At 45.9% G+C, this 17,518-nt stretch overlaps 1 protein-coding gene across 7 annotated transcripts in view; it reads right to left on the bottom strand.

Annotated features, from left to right (window-relative positions):
- The window catches only part of meis2a (Meis homeobox 2a), a 79,232-nt gene that overhangs the window by 34,676 nt on the left and 27,038 nt on the right, over window positions 1-17,518 (bottom strand). For 6 of the 7 annotated variants that reach the window (XM_022214901.2, XM_022214862.2, XM_022214886.2 and 3 more), the window contains one exon: window positions 11,020-11,165. In XM_022214901.2, coding sequence (XP_022070593.1) covers window positions 11,020-11,165 — 146 coding nt within the window. The remainder of the gene's footprint in view (window positions 1-11,019; window positions 11,166-17,518) is intronic. The other variant, XM_022214877.2, reaches the window with a different exon arrangement.

The raw sequence follows: 17,518 nt of genomic DNA, 5'->3' as shown, positions 1-17,518 counted from the left end.
GCCACTCCATAAAAGTCAGGTAATTCATACTTCATTTATATACCTTCCCATTAATAAAGCTGATGAACTTTTACTCCTTAAATCTAATGGGCCATTTTAGCACGACTGCCAGCGTTTGCCGTTTTCTCTTTCTCTCTCTCCGTCTGCCTCTCGAGAAAGATAGTCTACAGACACTCAACTGCCGCTCACGTACACTGTTATATGGGTGAAGAGAGAAAGAAAAGGCTTCGGAGATTTTTCAGACTTTTGACCGACCTTTGACACAGACAAGTGGTGACACACACCATATGGTAGAGTTATTTTTTATTTTTTTTAGGTTTCTGTCCTGCACTGTTTCCCTCTACCTCTCCCTGTCTGGGTGCAACAGAAGGTCATTGACCTACGGGCCTAACGCAAGGCATGATGGCTCCCTGACTCTGAGGCTGTTGACAAGCGTCTGTGTTCTTTTCAACAACTCGTTGAACCACCCCCCCTACCCCGTCCCTTCTCAGGAATGTAACACAACCGCTCACTGAGGTAACCCAAGCCCCTCCCCTATCCCATCCTTCATTTACAGAAAGAGAAAGAGAGACAGAGAGTGAGAGCAAGACCAACTGGGGGTGTTAGACAGCTGTCCCCCGTCTCCCCATCTAACTCTTGCTCCCTCTTTATTTCTCTTCTTCTCTTTAGATTTTCTTCTAGCCCACTGCCTGCGGAATAATTAATGATGCAATTGAGCCGAGGAGAGGACTCTGACCAGCATGGGCCATTCCTGAATGCCTGGGTAGCCGTTTTATGGAGGACCGGAAAATAGAAACAGCGAAAGACACGAAGAGAAAGATAGGCAGGGGAAGAGAAGGACATAAAACAGTCAGACAGTGAGAGGAAGAGATTGTTAATAGTCGATTCCCCAACAGTCTTCCTCTCTGTTTTCGACCCCTCTAGTCTAATCCTCCATTCCCATCCCCCTCTTCTCTCCTCCATCCTCATGGCGGGATTGGGGGGCCTGACCTGTCTGGTGATTGATGGTAATGTCTCAGGAAGTCATTTTCCCCGACAGCACCCCGCCGCCTTTCACCAGGCCTGGTGCAGAGGTGAGCCCATCACATGGACGCTTTTAACTCTTTGCTCACCCGCCGCCCAGGTCTCTCGGACCCATCCACCGCACCTCAACTCCACACCACCTTCTCCATCCAGCTGAGATCCCTGAGCTCCCTACTTCTAACACCATGGAAGGGGTGAGAAAGTGAGACAATTCTTTCAGAAAAAGCAAGATTAAAAAGGTTTGCAGAATAGTGAAAACAAGTCATTCTTGGCAAGAAAGCACAGGCCATCTTGAAGTGGATCTGCCAAGCGGCCCCTAATTCAGGTTGCTGGGGATGGATCCCCACGACTCCATTACTGTCAGCGCTTACCACCTCCATTATGGCAATTAGGACATGGTTCCAACACTAGGAATGCTCTGCTATGTTCTGGAATTGCTAACATCTGCCGTGTCTCCGCTCCATGTGTCAGAGTAGAGTTGTCGTTTCTTAAACACACATCTTTTTACAGTCTCACACTCTCTCTTCTTCTTTCCTCCTGTTTCTTCAACACTGCTCTCCACATTTATTTTCTTAATTCGACTCAAACTGTGCCTTAAAGAGATCCCTCTCTGTTTGAGTCCAAATAACCTAAAATGATCCGTGAAGAGACTTGCGGTTCCCGTTTTCAATAGGCTTCATTAGTTTTTAATATCTAGCCAAGGAAAGGAGGGGAAAATGGCATGGAGATAATCAATGGAAAGGGGCTGGTAGCCTATTAATCTCCCCCAAAGGATTGTGGGTTAATACACGCTCTTGCATAGGCAAACATGGCTGTGTGGTGAACACATCTGTCTGCCTGGATGGGCTACTTAATGAAACAGCCAGCATTTGGCTGCTGAGATGGATGTCGTTCCCCCAGTGAAAAATGAGTTCTCTTTCCCACTATGCTGAGGCAGAGCCACACATGATAGGGCTCCATTCAATTCACTAGAGACCTGACTGTGTCCCTGTGTGAGAGCAGCTTAAACAATAAAGGTGGCGGGCAGGACAGGCAACGCATGGCCACTGGAGCAAGTCTTCATCGAGATCATATCAGTGAATCCTAATGTGAACAAGACTCAGACTGATCTGGGAATGAGAGAAGACACAGAAAGACTAGATGAGCAGCAGTACAGTAGACAGATAAAGAGGAACACGGATGGAGGGAGATGAAGGCTGAGCCACCTGAGGTAGATAAGCAGGCTTTGTGTGTGAAAACTCTGGTGTGTGTATACCAGAGTGTATGTATGTATGCACAAGCATTGTGGCCTATCTGTACATGTTTCTGTGTGTGTGACTGTGTGTATCCTGACAGTGTCGGAGGTGACCCCTGGTCAGGGAGTCCTGTAACAGGAGCTCACCTCCGGTTCTGCAAGCTCTCCTCTCAGTGTGCTAAACAGCCACCTGAAGACAGGATTAGCCATTGTGACCCAGCCCCAGAGGTAACTGAGATACACCTCCGGGGACAGACATGAAACACACACTGTCACGTGTTGCAGAGACACAGCCAGGTGGGGAGACAGACACAGAGGAAGATAGAGGTTTAAAAAGATAGAAGCTGTAAAATGGAGACAGGATGAGACAGGTGGTAGCAGGGATTGTAAGTGCAAACAGGACACTTATAAGAGGATGAATGCAAGCTGGATACAGTATAATGTTGAGCAAGCCAAGGTGAAGGTGTCAGCGGTGTTTGCTGTTTGTCTAGCGAAAACAAAGCATCAGAGCATAAGCGGATTGGGCGTTCTAACCCGGTGCCTTGGGGTAGCAGAGATTTGTGCCTGTATGGAAATTGATGCCTGTCAGCCTGTCTATGACTCAACTCTGACAATATGCATGCATGTGTGTTGCTGTGTGCATATAGCAGAGTGCATGCTGTGCTATGACAAATGAGCAGTGCTTAATTTGTGACTGATTATGCGGGCTGCGGGTGCCCTAAACCCCTTTGAACTTGTAATTGCCCCTGGTTTCAGTAATGAACATTAAGGAGGATTCAGAAATGTGTGGCTAATTACACATTTGCCCCCCTTTTACATTTCTTCATCTTCGTGCTGTCTGTAAAAGAGGAAAAGGAGGAGCAGGAGTGGTAGTAGGAGGATGAGAGCCAAAGAGGAGGTTCTGGGTTGGGAGGCATACACTGCTGTTGTCGCCCTCTTTATCTAAATAATTGTACAAGCCGGTTTATGGGCTTTAGAGAGGTGCTTTGTGTGTCAGCCGCTGCAGCCCTGGGGATATGGGGGACTAGCTTTCCCTACGATCAATATTCAGAGAGATTCACATCTGGAGCCAAGACCTGCTCTGCTCAGATTTGGATTTATATTTTTTTTTTCTTTTCATTTGATTTTCATTGGTTCTCTTCTCTTCCTCTATCCATCTGCTTTTTCTTATCACTGTGTGGTGCGGCTATTTTTGAAACCGAGATTTCTATCACTCACACATGCTCATTTGTATAGCCTTACATGATCTTAAGGGGATGTGGCTACGGAGAAATCCAGAGGTCTGAACTGAACTAGGTCTGCTCTGCGGAGAACTGACACCGACAACACATGGCTCAATATATACACTCGGCTGAAATGCTTGAGCAATGAAGCATTCTGGGTAAATGGCTGCGGTGCAGGGAGGGTCCACTGTGGCTTGCAGAGGGGGAAGAGTCGGGGAAAGGAGCAACAAATTGACCCGCTCAGCCACAGTCTTTGATGTGGACTGGGCTCTCTCTTAAAAACCAGTCCATATGTTCAGGGATGGAAAGAGAGAGGATATCAATAGGGAAAAAATGAAAAGGTGAGGAAGTGAGGGGGGAGAGGTGAGAACAAGAGACATGGCTCCCAGTTATAAGGACCCCACTGTGCAGGAATCCCACTGCCTGCCCCTGGACTGAGCGCTCAGCAAAACAAAAGCACGCATTTGAGAAGAGTAGGAAGGGAGGGGAGAAAAATCACACAAAATGGCAGGAGTGGGATTTGGTGCAGCTTGGGTCCCATGACAAACCAAACAGTGAAACATGTAGTCTGTTTTTGATTTCTACTCAGTGCTTCCATCCCTCAACCTTTTCTCTTTCCTTTGCCTCCCTCCCTTCTTTTAGCCTGGTTTGCCATTTCCACGCTTGTGCTGCTCCTTTTCCCTTTTGCATTTTCTTCTCTTGGTGTGAGATGAATATCAAAGCAATGCTGGGGCAGCTCGGAGGCCTGCAGCGGAATCTCATTGGCCTCCCTGGTCCCCGGCAAGCAGCAGCAGCAGCCACCGTTCTAACAGCTCTTGCCACAACCCTGCAATCAACCTAGGGGGCAATGAGACTAGCCTGCAGGGTGGAACCCCTGGAAGGGTAAGGGGTAATTTAAGGGAACTAGCTCAAAGATGTGAAACCGAAATCCTCTTACACATTTTGTTGTGAGTAAGATAACCCCAAAAGTGTAGAAAACGGAAAACGGCACAGCATCAGCTACCATCATCTTAATAACCCTGTTTTTTTTTTTCACCAGGGGCAAGTATGCTATCACAGACTGCCACATGGGGTCTCTTATTACAAATGACGTCATTAAGTCCTATTTCCCATACAGTCAGGTCCCAGCCTTGATCAGTGTTATGACTACAGAAGCAATGGACAGTGCTGAAGGCAGGGCGTATTCTCAGTGGGCCCTAAACAAGTTTCCTCAGCTTTGTGCATGTGTGTTCTTGTAAGAGTCTCTCACCGCTCAGAGCTGGGAGTTTATAAATCTGGCTGCCCCTCACAGGCCCAGCTCTGTTTGTAGTCTGCTGTGGTCAGGGCATGTGCAGTCACCTCTGCAGGGGGCAGTCAAACTCACGCTGCACTCCTGGTCTTCCACGAGGACACCCTCATTGTAAAACCATTATTTAAAGTAATGCACACTGCGTCAGGAAAACTCCCCTCTTTCATTTTTCATGCATTGTTGTCTTAGTGGAGGATATGTTGTGGGTAGCTCTTTTTTTTCCTCTCTCTTTGGCAAACAGTGTTGAGTTTCACACAGCTTAATCACCTCCATGCAGTGGGAATGTGCCGTAAACAGTCCCTTAGCGAAAGCACTCATTTCTGCTACTTCATTAAACAACCTGCATTAAGATGCAAACAGCAGGGATGAAAATTAACAGGGAGGGATGAACGAGAGGAAACATGAAGGTGGTGGAGAAATGGTGGGCTTGTGCAGGTATCCTTGCATTTTCAAATGCACAATAATATGATGCTCATAGGATAAACAAGCCCATTAGTATAAACAGTAAAAAAAAAAAAAAAAAAAAAAAACACCCAACACACCAGCAGTTTTTGCACATACTTTACATAGTGTACACAAGGTTAATGTGCCATGCTTTATATGTCACTGGATTCCACGTGGGGTTTGTTGGCTTTGAAGTGGAACTGTGACAGATCTGGATTAGGGGGCAAAGTGTAAAGGTCTGATGTCGGAGCATGAAACGAATTAGGGCTTATTACATTCTAATACAGCACTAAATCTCTGGAACAGCTACCATCTATGCCAAAGCACACTGTAAACAAGGCTTTTTGTCAGTCAGAGCTGTAACACACTAACACTTGGAAAGTACAACATTACTCTGCATTGAGATGGTGCAGCTCATAACTATACAGCCTGTGAAAATGGGAAGTCACTGGATCCGTCTTCGAAATATTCTGCATTGTCTTTTAGGAAAAAAACATCTTGCTGACTATGTAAGGGTAATTTGTTAATGAATTCTGACAAGGAACGTGAAATATTTTTATTTCTGGAGTGCCATTTCACTGTAGTGTATTTTTCTTAGTGTCTTTCCCTTTGAGGATCTGACATTGCTGTGGTAGCCCCTCCGTGGTGACCTGGCTGGGGGGGGAACAGATGGCAGACTGAGGTGGCTTGTGTCTCTGTTTTCCAGGGTCGCTGAGCAGCCCACGTTAGAACACAGAGACTAGACAATAGCTAGGCACCAAATCTCAACCCCCCTCAAAGGTCTCCTCTGCACTCATTACCAGTGACTTTCAATGACTCCTGTGCTAAATTTCACAGAACTATCCTGTCATATTGTCACCAACATCTGCTTCGCAAACAGTCACAAAGCAGCAGGTATTGTCACGGATGCAACATGATGACTCTTTTTTTCCTGTCTTCTCTCTGATAGCCACACATTTGGGCAGCGGCAGTGAACCAAACTGTCGCCTGGGTTGCTACGGGTGACTGGAGAACTGACTTTTGGGCTCCTGAAGCAAACAAGCACATGACAGATTAGTGTGTGGGCCTCCTCCAGGCTTCCACCTCTATGACCCTTAGGAGCCCCCTGTTTACCCCCTCCTCACCCTTGCTCGTAGCCCTAAACCCATTCCCCTGCCTCCCCCTTTGTCTTTACCCTCCCTTTAGCCGAACTCACAACAACTTAAGGAAATTAAAAAACAAACTAATTCTTGTTGAAACACTGAATAAAGTAACTTTTTGTATGCTGTTTCTGGCTTTAAAAGTTTCTTTTAAATGTAAATTATTTCCAAACAAATACTTTTTTTTTTAATCTACAGATGAACAAGTAAGTAAAGTATGTATTTATTTAAAAAAAACAAAAACTATTGTGTCATACTGGAAAGAAAAAGTACACAACCAACAAATATGGAATAAACAGCTTTCGGCAGCTGAGTGTAAAAGGAGGAAGGGCCTGGGTATTTCAAACTGTTTGCAGATGTGTGTCTCCACCAGTTAAATGCTGCTTGTACTGGAACAACACACAAGGATTAGAAGGACTAGAGGAGCTTAAACAAAACTGGGGATACTACAGGGCTGACTGTTTAGTCTACTCAAACAACATGCCCTCTCTTTTTGAGGGACGGACTTGTACACTTGTTTATCATATGGAACAAACATCCGTTGCCAGCGTTTGGCCTTGCCTGCGCCCATGTCTTGTGAATGACCCGAGCTGGCTCTTTTATGTGCGTCTATAAAGAGTGGTGGAGAGAGCAGCTCCCATAGGAGGGCTCGACCTGACGATGACACCCTGTTGTCATGGAGACTAATGCTATGTTGGGCTTGGATTGGGAGTGTGTGTATGTGTGTGTGAGTGGAGTTGGGGGGGTAGGCACTGTCACTCGTGTATCTAATGATGTTTGCAACACAATGCACTCAATTCCTCACAAAGGTTCTCACTTTAGTTGGTGAACGCCTTTATTAGCCGGGTTCATATTGACGCTTTTCTGAGCTCTGTTGCGACATGTTCTCTCAGGTACACATGAGGTGCACAGTCATTTTCTTACCAGTCAAAAAGCAGTGGAGCCAGTTGTTGATCATACAATTAACTACATTTAAATACCACGTAATCACGCGTAAACATTTCTCATCTGAACATTCAGTTCTACTTCACAGTCCAAGGACTCTCTAAATGACCAAAGGATATATCACTTCCCTTTCAAGGAGCCCAGGGGACCAATACACCTGGCTTAGCAGCTTAACAGCATTTCCCCAAACACCCAGGCCAAAGGGTGGCCCGGCACAGAACCTGAGACGCTTGATGCTTGAGAAGGCTACCTACTTACTCATCTGACTGACCACTCTCCCTCTCGCACACAATCCTTCTCTCCCTCCTTCGGGCTCACCCGCGCACACTTATGCAAACCTTCAACCGGCCCCGGTTTGCTCCTGAGGTCCCCTATTTATTTTCATAGGTGTTTGAGGGTTTACACTAGTCAAAAAACAAGGCCATGAGCCCAGAGTGGTATCTTTGTATCCAAGTGCTTCCTGTTTTCATTGCGAGGCCGACCCTTGTCTTTACAGGGGTGAGTAAGGGCTAGCAGGGGGCTAGCAAGGGGTGAGAGGGAAGGAAGGCCAGGGGCACCGAGGGGCTAATTGTAAATTTTAGAGTTTGCTTTTGGCCAACACAAAAGGGCACCTCTTTTGCCACACTAACAAAAAATAAAAAAAACTCCCATCAGTGTCGTTTTTTTATTTCGTTAACTCACATTTCCGCTATCTACCTATCCTGCTCTGTCCTCTTATCCTGAATTCCAATGCTTTTGAAGTGCAGCAGAACATTTTACCCCTAACAGTGAAGTTTACCTTTCTGATAACATAATCTCCCTGTAGTATTGAAAAGCTTATACCAACAGTCTGGGATTTCCCTTCCCCTAATGTGGCTGGAAGACATCCAGAAACTCATGGCGAGGGGTGGAGGGGAGGTGATGTGGCGGCGGCAGTGGGGGTGTTAGAGAGAAAGGGGTTTGAGTGAGGATAGAAGACGGGAGTGCAGAGACAGTCTGACCCTCTTCTGCCAGCTAACACCAGCTGATCTGTCTAACCGTTTGGCAACTACATATGGGACATTTAAGGTTGCCAGCTCACGTGCTCTCCAGTGCATGTGCATATGGCCCTGACATAAAAGAGGTCAGGGTTATCACAGCCTCCCCGCAGAGCCACGGTGGAGTCTTTTCATGTTGTTGCTGAGATCAATATGGCGCAAAAAACACTATTTCCCCCCTTCGGCTGGAACGTCGACGTGATAGGATTGGTTGGTAAATATGGGTTGAAGTGAGGCTACTTTCGGTATGTGACAATCACGACAAAAACAATCTTGTGATTTCTCCCAAGAGAGTGTGAGGTCAGAGTAAAGCAAGAGAGGATGGGAGGGGAGAGGGCAATTTTGTTATACTGAATCTAAAAGCCAACAGTTGTTACCATTGGCCTGTGTTGTTTTTTTTGTGTGTGAAGGGGGGTCCTGTCCTTTTGAGCTTTTCAGAAGATGTGACAATGGCTGGATGTTGAGAACATATGTAGAGAGACCCCTGTGGCTCATGGAAGAGGAGCTCCATGCTGGCCCCTCAGTTTGAGAAAATACAAGGCCGCTCCTTTCACTCCTCACCCCTCAGTTAATGAATGCGTGAATGGCAGAATGCCGCTATAGGCCATTCAGGGGCCAAAGTCCCCAAGAATTCACCCTTGCACAAACGCATCCAGCTATGGCAAATACATTTGCTTAACAAATTAAAAGAAAGGAGAATGGTTAATGGGTGTGTGTGTGTGAGAGAGACAGAGAGAGAGAGTTTATGGGTGGGAGAACTGGATGGTGAGAAGAGAAGGGGGATAATTCAATTAGTCCTCTTCCTCAGCAAAGAAATGAAGGCAGGTTAAAAGGGAGGGATTATTATTTGTACAAGACTGGCCAGGGCTTTACACAAAAGAAACAAATAAAGATTGGAGAACATCTACAAGCAAGGGATGTAATAAAGGAGAGCGGGATAGAGAAAGAGAGGGCCTTGAAAGCTCTGCTCTGTCTGAATTAACCAGTTCTCTGAAAAAATGCACCCAACTTTGGGCTTTTCCCTCCTCCTCTCCTCTCCTTACCAGTCTTTCAATTCAATTTTAAAACAATTCTAAAGAAAATTGCTGGCAACTCGCCCCACAGGTCTGCACAGAAAGGAGAGCTGGAGCTGTGTGGGGCTTTTGCCAGGAAAAATGCCAAATCATGAGGAAATTTCTAGTCTAAACATAAGGTGTGTTTATGTAGTTTGTGCACGCGTGCATGAACATACAGTAAATTCCACTTCAATAAAACCATTTGGCTTCTTTGTTTGTCCCACTCATAAACAAACAAGGCATTCTACCAAGCATTCTTTAGGCTCAGGGCAGGAAAAAGCAGGAAAAAAATGTTCTCTGAAATTCATAATAATAAAAAAAGAAACGTTTGGCCTCCCTCCTGCCCTAAGCCTCTGAATGAGGCTTGGTCTGGTTTGGTGAGAGGTCTCCAGTCAGGGAGCGATGGAGTTGTGAACAGCTGTGAAGTCATTTTGATAATGATGAGAATAATAAGCGTGCAGACTGGCGTGGTGGAGCCGCTAAGGCCTGCGAGGCTCAGGGCTTTGCTGTTGCAGCTTCACTGCTCCTGAATAGATAAAAGTGATTAAAGCACTCCTGATTATCCCTGACCAATATGTAATGGATTTACAGCCCTTTCAATTAGGCTGTATTTGCTGGCCGCTTATTACTTGGGCTTTTGGTTAGGTAATCAGGGTACGGGGGCTTTGAGCAGGGAGCGGGCACTGTGGTGGCGGTGGGGGCTACAGGGTGCACAGGGGGCACCTGACCCTCTTAAATGTGTGGACAATCTATAATACTGGAGCTCGAAGTTAAGACTCTTCTACTTTCTCTCTCTTCTTTCACTTCACCCTTCCCCCTGCATTGTCCCTCCATCTTTGGGACGGGGAGCCACAAGCTCAGGCAGCTTATGTGTCCCGGCGTGTCCACCTCCTTCTGAAATCTGACCCGTGTTGCAAAATCAATACGGCCTGATGTTCTGATAATGTCCTGACATTAGCGAGGGTGAGGGGACATGCAGACCACCCCCTTTTAACTCAGACACACACACACAGACAGAGAAGCAGACTGACACAAACATTACCGTGGCATTTGAATGCTTAATCCAAGTCGTGTAGCATCGCTGTGTTTAGTGAAGTGAATGAACCAGTGTCAGAGTTGTCTTGAATGAGCTGTTTGGCAAACAAGCAATTTCCCCCCAGCTATGGAGCAGAAATAAATATGCATTATGCCATCTCAACCTCAAACTCAAGCTAGAATAGCACCAAGTCAATTGAATTTAAAACTGTGAAACTGATCAGGAGATGAATCGATTTTGTCTTCGCATGACATAGCTGCAGGCCTCCACTTCTGCACCCTAAATCTTTACACACCTCACAATCATTCTCCAGTAACTATCACTCCCTCTCCTAATCTGCTGAAAAGCCAGGCCAGACAAACAGAGCGGCTCACACTGGAGTAAATATCAGGGATTGTTGGGCCATTTGCTTCTTACCCAGAGTGTGCTGAGCAGAGTAAACAGTCCAGACTGATTAGATTGACCTAGTCACTGTGTCCCTCTGACAGGTGGCTGACAGGTGAGCATCACAGCGCTGCCTTCACTTGCTCCCTCAGTACTTACTATTTGTCAGGTGTACGTGCAATAATGTATGTTGGGTGGTTTCAGTACATGCATATCATCAAAATTAGCTTACCGTGAGATGCTGGAACAGCCACGCCCTCATGATGTTAGTGGCCACCTTAGGGAAAATGCCACGCTTTTTCTGCCTCTTCTTATCCTTGTCTGGATCATCATCATCCCCTGTGCCAGGCGATGCAACGCTGTTGTCTAAGCCATCTCCTGGACGGAAACCAAACCCAGGGTTAAATAACATCCCAGACCACACCACCGGCTCAGAATACAATAGAAAAATGATGTAAAAAATTCTCAAAGCTGAAACAGGAGCACAGACAGTCAAAGCTAAGCTTAGGGCTCATGAAAGATGGATAAATGGACAAATACCACAGATACCTATGGAGGAATTTAAAAGTGCAGGACTTAGGCCAAAAGAACTACTACAGCAAAGCCAGTTTTGTGAAGGGAAGATGTGGAGGTAGGGGGATTTAGATGGCCTTAAACGAAGGCCTGTACACAGAGTGAGGGGTTTACAAAGAGGCCGAGTGGAGCTGCTTTATACCCCAGAGCACGAGAGAGGGGAATAGGGGTTAATGACTCTAATGTTATGGTTGGACGCTGAAACACTAGGTTCCTCATTCCATTTCTACATTAGGAGGAGGAGGAAAGAAAAAAATGGACAAGGAGCCTTCAAGTACAGTAGAGACAAGGACTCATGTCATTAATTCAATTAAATTTGCATGCTTGACATAATGTAGAGCATATTTTCATCTTTTGAAGAGAGCCAAAGGGGACAGGACAGAGTTATGCAGATATGTATAGTAATACACAGACATTCATGAATTCACAACATCCAGTTTGAGGTGCACGAGTGTTAGAGCAGATATGTGATTTGGGGTGGTTCATTGTTGCACTTCGATGCACATAATGGACTCGTCGTCTGCTCCCCCCCTTCAACAAAACCCTGAACACTCACCCCCCCGGTCCATCCCCCTCACCCCCCCATTCCGCCACAAAATTAGCATGACAGGGAAGCGGCGGCTTTGCCTGCATTAATGTCCATCAGCGTTTGATTTCATGAGGAAAACATGCACATGCCCTGGCATGATTTCTCCTTTAAATTGAAGTTTCCATCTTTGTCCCTTGCCTTTTTCTTGTTCCTCTTCCCCGGCATTAATTGTGCATTAGCAAAAATGATTTACTTTTAACAGTCATAGTTATTTTTTCTTGCCCCCGGGCACAAATGCCTTGAAAGCCTTCCTTGAGGGCATCTAAATTATGTATCTGAAAAACTCCTCCACTAAGGAAGAGAAGGACCCTGACATTCTCAAAATTCAGACTCGCATGTCCTCCTGTTTTTAGGGAGGCATCAATCACAACCACCTATACAAGCCTTAATCTCGCATAAATATTTGAACTAATAACATTAAAAAGGGGGAAAGAAAAAGGATCCGACTGGTGGCGTAATCAAATGCAAAATAAATGAAGAATACAAGGACAGCAGGGGCCCGCACTTCTAACTACTTTTCCCACTTTCTTTTTTCCTCCCCCTTGTTTTTCCCTCTCTTTTTCTTCTCTGTCTTTCTTTTCTGTCTGTGCACAGTGTTTTCCTTCCACATCATTAGTGCGGAGCCACACGAAAGAGGAAAACAGAGAAGTGCCGACTTTGCGCTCCCTGTGTGAAGTTAAAGAAGCAACAGCCCTTCTGAAGGACATATGGGAATGGGGACACAGACTAGGGATGTTGTAATTGTAGAATGGGCATTCATTAGTGGCAAATGCCATAAATCCCAGGCTAAGTACGAATCCTTGTTCAGGAAAGCCTAAAACAATAAACTTTGGTCTGGCTGTAGCCCTACCCTGACTGTGAGGGGCTTCCTGAGAAATGCGACCCAGACGGAAGCTGAGTCTAACTCCCTCAGTTTGCTTCCAAACTTCAATAAAAACACAACTAGTGAGCTGTGAATTTTAACCACCCCCCCTTTGTTTCTCTGCTTTTGAGCTTCGCTGAATAATGTTGATACACAGTTTGGTGTTTGTTTGTATGCCGCTAGGTTTTGTGTTGATTTTCAAGCTAGTCTCCAAATCCCTCTCCTGCTGTGAGCAGTCAGGCTCATCCAATAGAACCACACAGTGGCCAAAAGGCTGGCAGATTAATTTTATTGACGTTTCCATTTTCACTGCAATGCGATAGCCTTCCCCCTGGCCAGGGCCAGAGCGACCCGTGCGTATTTACAGACTGACCTGTCACTTCATTACCCAGCATGCTCGCTGCCTCCTGCCCTAGCCCGCAAGGATGAAACCAGACTCCAGTGCTTTTCAGCTCCTCTTGCTCTAACATGCACATGGATACTGACATGTGTCCACAGAACAGACATGTGGGGCATTTGAGCATTAATTCTGTGTACAAGTTTAATAATTGTTTGAAATTTGCTCTATATATATATACATGCACATATAAGCAGACATATTCTAAATAGAGAAAAAAGATAAATGAAATGTGGACAGAACATGAAAAGAAAGAGAGAAACAAAGAAAGAAAGAACAGAAACAAGGCGAAGCAGAGCCAATAAAGAAGGAGTAGAAATAGAATAAAGAAGATCCAACTTGCACAACCTCATTACATCTAAAGGAGAGCTGGTGCTTTGCATCCACCCCCACTCCTTTCTTATGAGCGAGAGAAGGAACGCTGCAGGGCAAATTGTCCCAAACGCTAATGGCTTCTGACTGTTCCCTGGCAACTCTGCCATTCTAACCTGTGTGGATGTGCACTCTGAAAAAAAAATTGAGAAAGAAAAAAAGTGCAGGGCAGAGCAGGGGGAAGCGTCCCATCATCTGGCCATGTGACACAGATGGGGGTTGGCTATTAGGAGGCAGTCTAAAGGCCTAGGGGAGCCGAGGTGCTGGAGTGTAGCCCCAGGCACTTTTGGAAAAGCAGCGCCCTTGGAGACGGAAAAAAGACAGCCCCCCTCCTCTCTCCCACTCTCCCCACTCTCTTTCTGTCTTCCCTCAACCTTTCCTCCTCCTTCCCCGTTCACTCTATCACGATCTTGACTTAAAGTGCTTGCAATGAAAGTTTCTGCACAAATTTTCATATGCACAGAAGTCGAGAAGGTGTAATCAGGCAAGATGGAAGACAATGACCGAACGCAATGAGGGTGAGAGAGAGTGAATGAGCGCACTAGCAAACAAACAAGCACAAGTCCGAGAGCACATTACGCTCACATACATTCCCTCTCTCATCACCAGTGGGTGGTTATTAAAAATGCATTCAGATATATCTCCTTGTGAGTAAATTGGTCTCAGGGCTGAGCTCATTAACGGGTTGGGATAGGACTGTAAACACATTGCAACTCTGCTTATCTAATGTCGGCACATTCAGGGTCGCTCCAGGATTTCTTGCACAAAAAAATTGTTTAGTACAAGGTGTCCTACAGTCTCTGCTGAGAGTATGGGAGACTTGAGGGGAGTCTTAATGACTCCAGAGCTCATGCTTTATGTCTAGGAGGTACCCTGCCCCTAAGGGAGCCACTAAGGTCTAGTCAGCCCGGGAAGTATTATGGATATGACCACGAGTAACACATATTACAGCTATCAGTACACCAAGAATGCCCTCCCTCTGCTGCTCTACCATTCTCATATACTCAAGCGTGAATAAATAATGACTTGTCAATAGCTGGAAAACACATTCAAACGCAGTCATGGTTAGTTATCAAATAACACTCCAGACTGGTCCCTATACTCTTAATACATATACTGAAGAGCCTCTAGACAAGCTTTAGATATTGTGTGTATTATTCTAAAGGCTGTGCAGTGATTTTGCACTGGGAGGCCCCAGCGTTTGTTTCAGGGTAATGAAGCAAGAGTGTAGAAGCAGTGGCTTATGGAAGCTGTGGTTAAAGTGACTAATTACAACAGACCCCCCACGCCCCCTGTCAGCCCAAACTACTCAGGCATGTTCAACCAAGCTCACCCAAAAAAAGGGAGAAGAGAAAAACTCGTGAGGAGAGTTAGAAGGAAAAAAGGGGGGATAGATGGAGAACAGAAGTTGCAAGAGCTTCTTTGGCCCTCTCTCTACCTTAGCACACCATAGTGACCGGGCCCTCCACCTCTCCCTCCAACACCCTCCTATTACACCACCTCTATCCCTGCAGGCTTGGCCGCAGAGAATGAAGAGAAAAGAAGAGGGGGGATTTAGAGCCTCCCTTTTCCCTCTTTTTCTCCTCAACTTTTCAGCCAACATAAGCGGCGTTTAGCACATTCAGTCCCCCAAATGGCAGCGAATGAGAGAAGCAGTGGGGGCTCCTCTTTTGTCCGTCTGGTTACCCCTTTTATTTACTCTGGATTTACGAAGGGGTCTTTGCCGGCTCTGGGACCACATGCTCTTGACACACACACAATCTCTCTCACATACACACATACACAAACACGCAGAGGCTCTATTCACACTAGTGGGACGACTAGTCCTGTGTTGCTCTGTGCCGACTGGGGATTACAGGTCTTCTTGGTATAACCGCATGCTAGCAATATGCTTCACACTCCCATAACATACAACACAGGCAAAGTGCTAACGAGTAGAACATAATCCCTTTAATGATAAAACACACACTTGAGCATCCAAATTCTAAGAGTAAGTAAGCCATCAGTGTGTTTGTAAGTCTCCGTGTGACCACACGCCATATGGTTTACTGCACTCATTCAGATCCATACAGTAGATGAGGGCTCTAAACGGAACTGTTTTAGTGTGGCTGCACCACTGCAGCCAGTGTTTTACGCTGATTATTTCCTGATCTGTGCTTAAACAAGCAGCAGCCCCTTGCAGTGGACCATAAAACAACAGCTTAGTAAACAGCAAGCATGCTGACAAATTGGTAGCGTTCAGGCCGGAGTCATTAACAGCCTTAAAACCTGTCAGAGCAATTACAACAAACTCTCTCCTTCAGCAAGTCTCTCTGCCAAACTCAGATGTCACTACCCGCCTCCTCTTTACCGCCACCCCCTCCTTACAACCAGGACACTGGCTAAAGGTGAATGAGAAAACTACCATTTCTCCCCTCTCTCCTCCAATAGCCATGACACCCCAGAGAAATGAGGACAAACCTCCATCTCAAACACAGCTGTATCTGCATCCTGGGGGCTACAACTGAGTGGTTCCTTTTGCATGAGAAATAATGTGTAGTTGTCTCCCCCCAAAAACACATCATTAAGTGTTCCCTTAAATGAAGTGGAATAAGAGCTTCTAATTAGATGGGTTTTTTCTATGTGTGGGGAAGCGAGGCAGTCAGGCAGCAAGAAAGGCATGAAGGGAAGGAAGGAGGGAGGCGTGGGAGGGGAGGGGGGCAGTTGCTCAACAACTCCTGTACCTCTTCTCCTCCCTCCCTTCTCCGCCCCTTCTCTAAGCCCCCTAACCCTGCCATCAGGCAGATATCTCTCTGTCATCCCTGGAATGCTGGAGATAACTATCGCCTCTCCGCCGATACAAGGCCTCTCTCCACTCACAGGCACAGTGCTGACCCCACTGTGCACATCCCTACCATAGAGGGCGAGGTTGGAGTGGAGGGAAGAGAAAGAGAGGGGAGGGGTGATGGCATAGGGTTGGAGGTAAAACTTGTTTTTTAACAGCCAGTTAGACTATTTTACCTTTTAACCCAAAATATGGGCTGGAGCAAAGCCACTCTCCCCTTTCAGCTTCTCCCTGGAGCCAAAGAAGAGTAGTTCGTCCAGAAGCAAGAGGGAGGAAGGAAGGGGAGTGAGCTGGCTGGTTACTGCCTTTTCTCCAGAGTCAGTGCTTACACCTCTCTTGATCTTTTCATAAGATTATAATCTGCCAAGAACTGAAAATACGAGCGCAATTAACCTGCAACCTGCAACAACAATTACTTTACTACATTATAAATTGGGAGTTTGAGGATCATACAATGATTACTTTTGCCTCCTGGGATCTTTATTTTTCTAATACTTCCCTGCAGTTTTATAACACATATATGTGTGTAGATTAAAATGCAGAAAAGTGCTGCTTTTACACAGATGTGGATTATACATATAAAAGAATGCAGCTGCAACAAGGCCTTGCCATCTAAAGGGGGCTTTATTTGAGGAGGTTAAAAGATCCGAAGAAAAGAGATGGAATAAAGATGTATAAAAGAAAGGAGGCAGGCTGTTGCAGATGTCAGGACCCAATTTGCATGAATGGCAAAGGGCTAAATTGCAGGGGTTGGGGGAGCTACCCTCCACTCCCTCACCCCGCTTTTTTTTTTTTTTTTTTTTTTTTTTTGGAGGGTGGAGGGAAACTAAAAGGGAGTTGTGATGCCCATGACTGCCCCTCACTCAGCAGACAGGGATCAGTGGCTAATGAAGGGCTTTGGGTCTCCACCAGACATTTCACACTCTCTGCCTCCCTGACAACTCCACCCTGCTCCCCCTGCACTTGAACACTGTAGAAGAAACTGCTGCTGCTCATCCTTTACATTCACAATCGAATGGGGCTAATTGGTCTCACAGGTAATCTCGTTTCATCACTGTGTTTCTTCATAAACAAATTTACAAATCTACCAGGGTAGCAGTCCAAACCTTTTACT

Source organism: Acanthochromis polyacanthus, chromosome 1, assembly GCF_021347895.1.
Source record: "Acanthochromis polyacanthus isolate Apoly-LR-REF ecotype Palm Island chromosome 1, KAUST_Apoly_ChrSc, whole genome shotgun sequence".
Classification (NCBI taxonomy): domain Eukaryota; kingdom Metazoa; phylum Chordata; class Actinopteri; family Pomacentridae; genus Acanthochromis; species Acanthochromis polyacanthus.
Note: the sequence above shows the minus strand (reverse complement) of the source record. Positions and strands in the feature narration are given on the sequence as shown.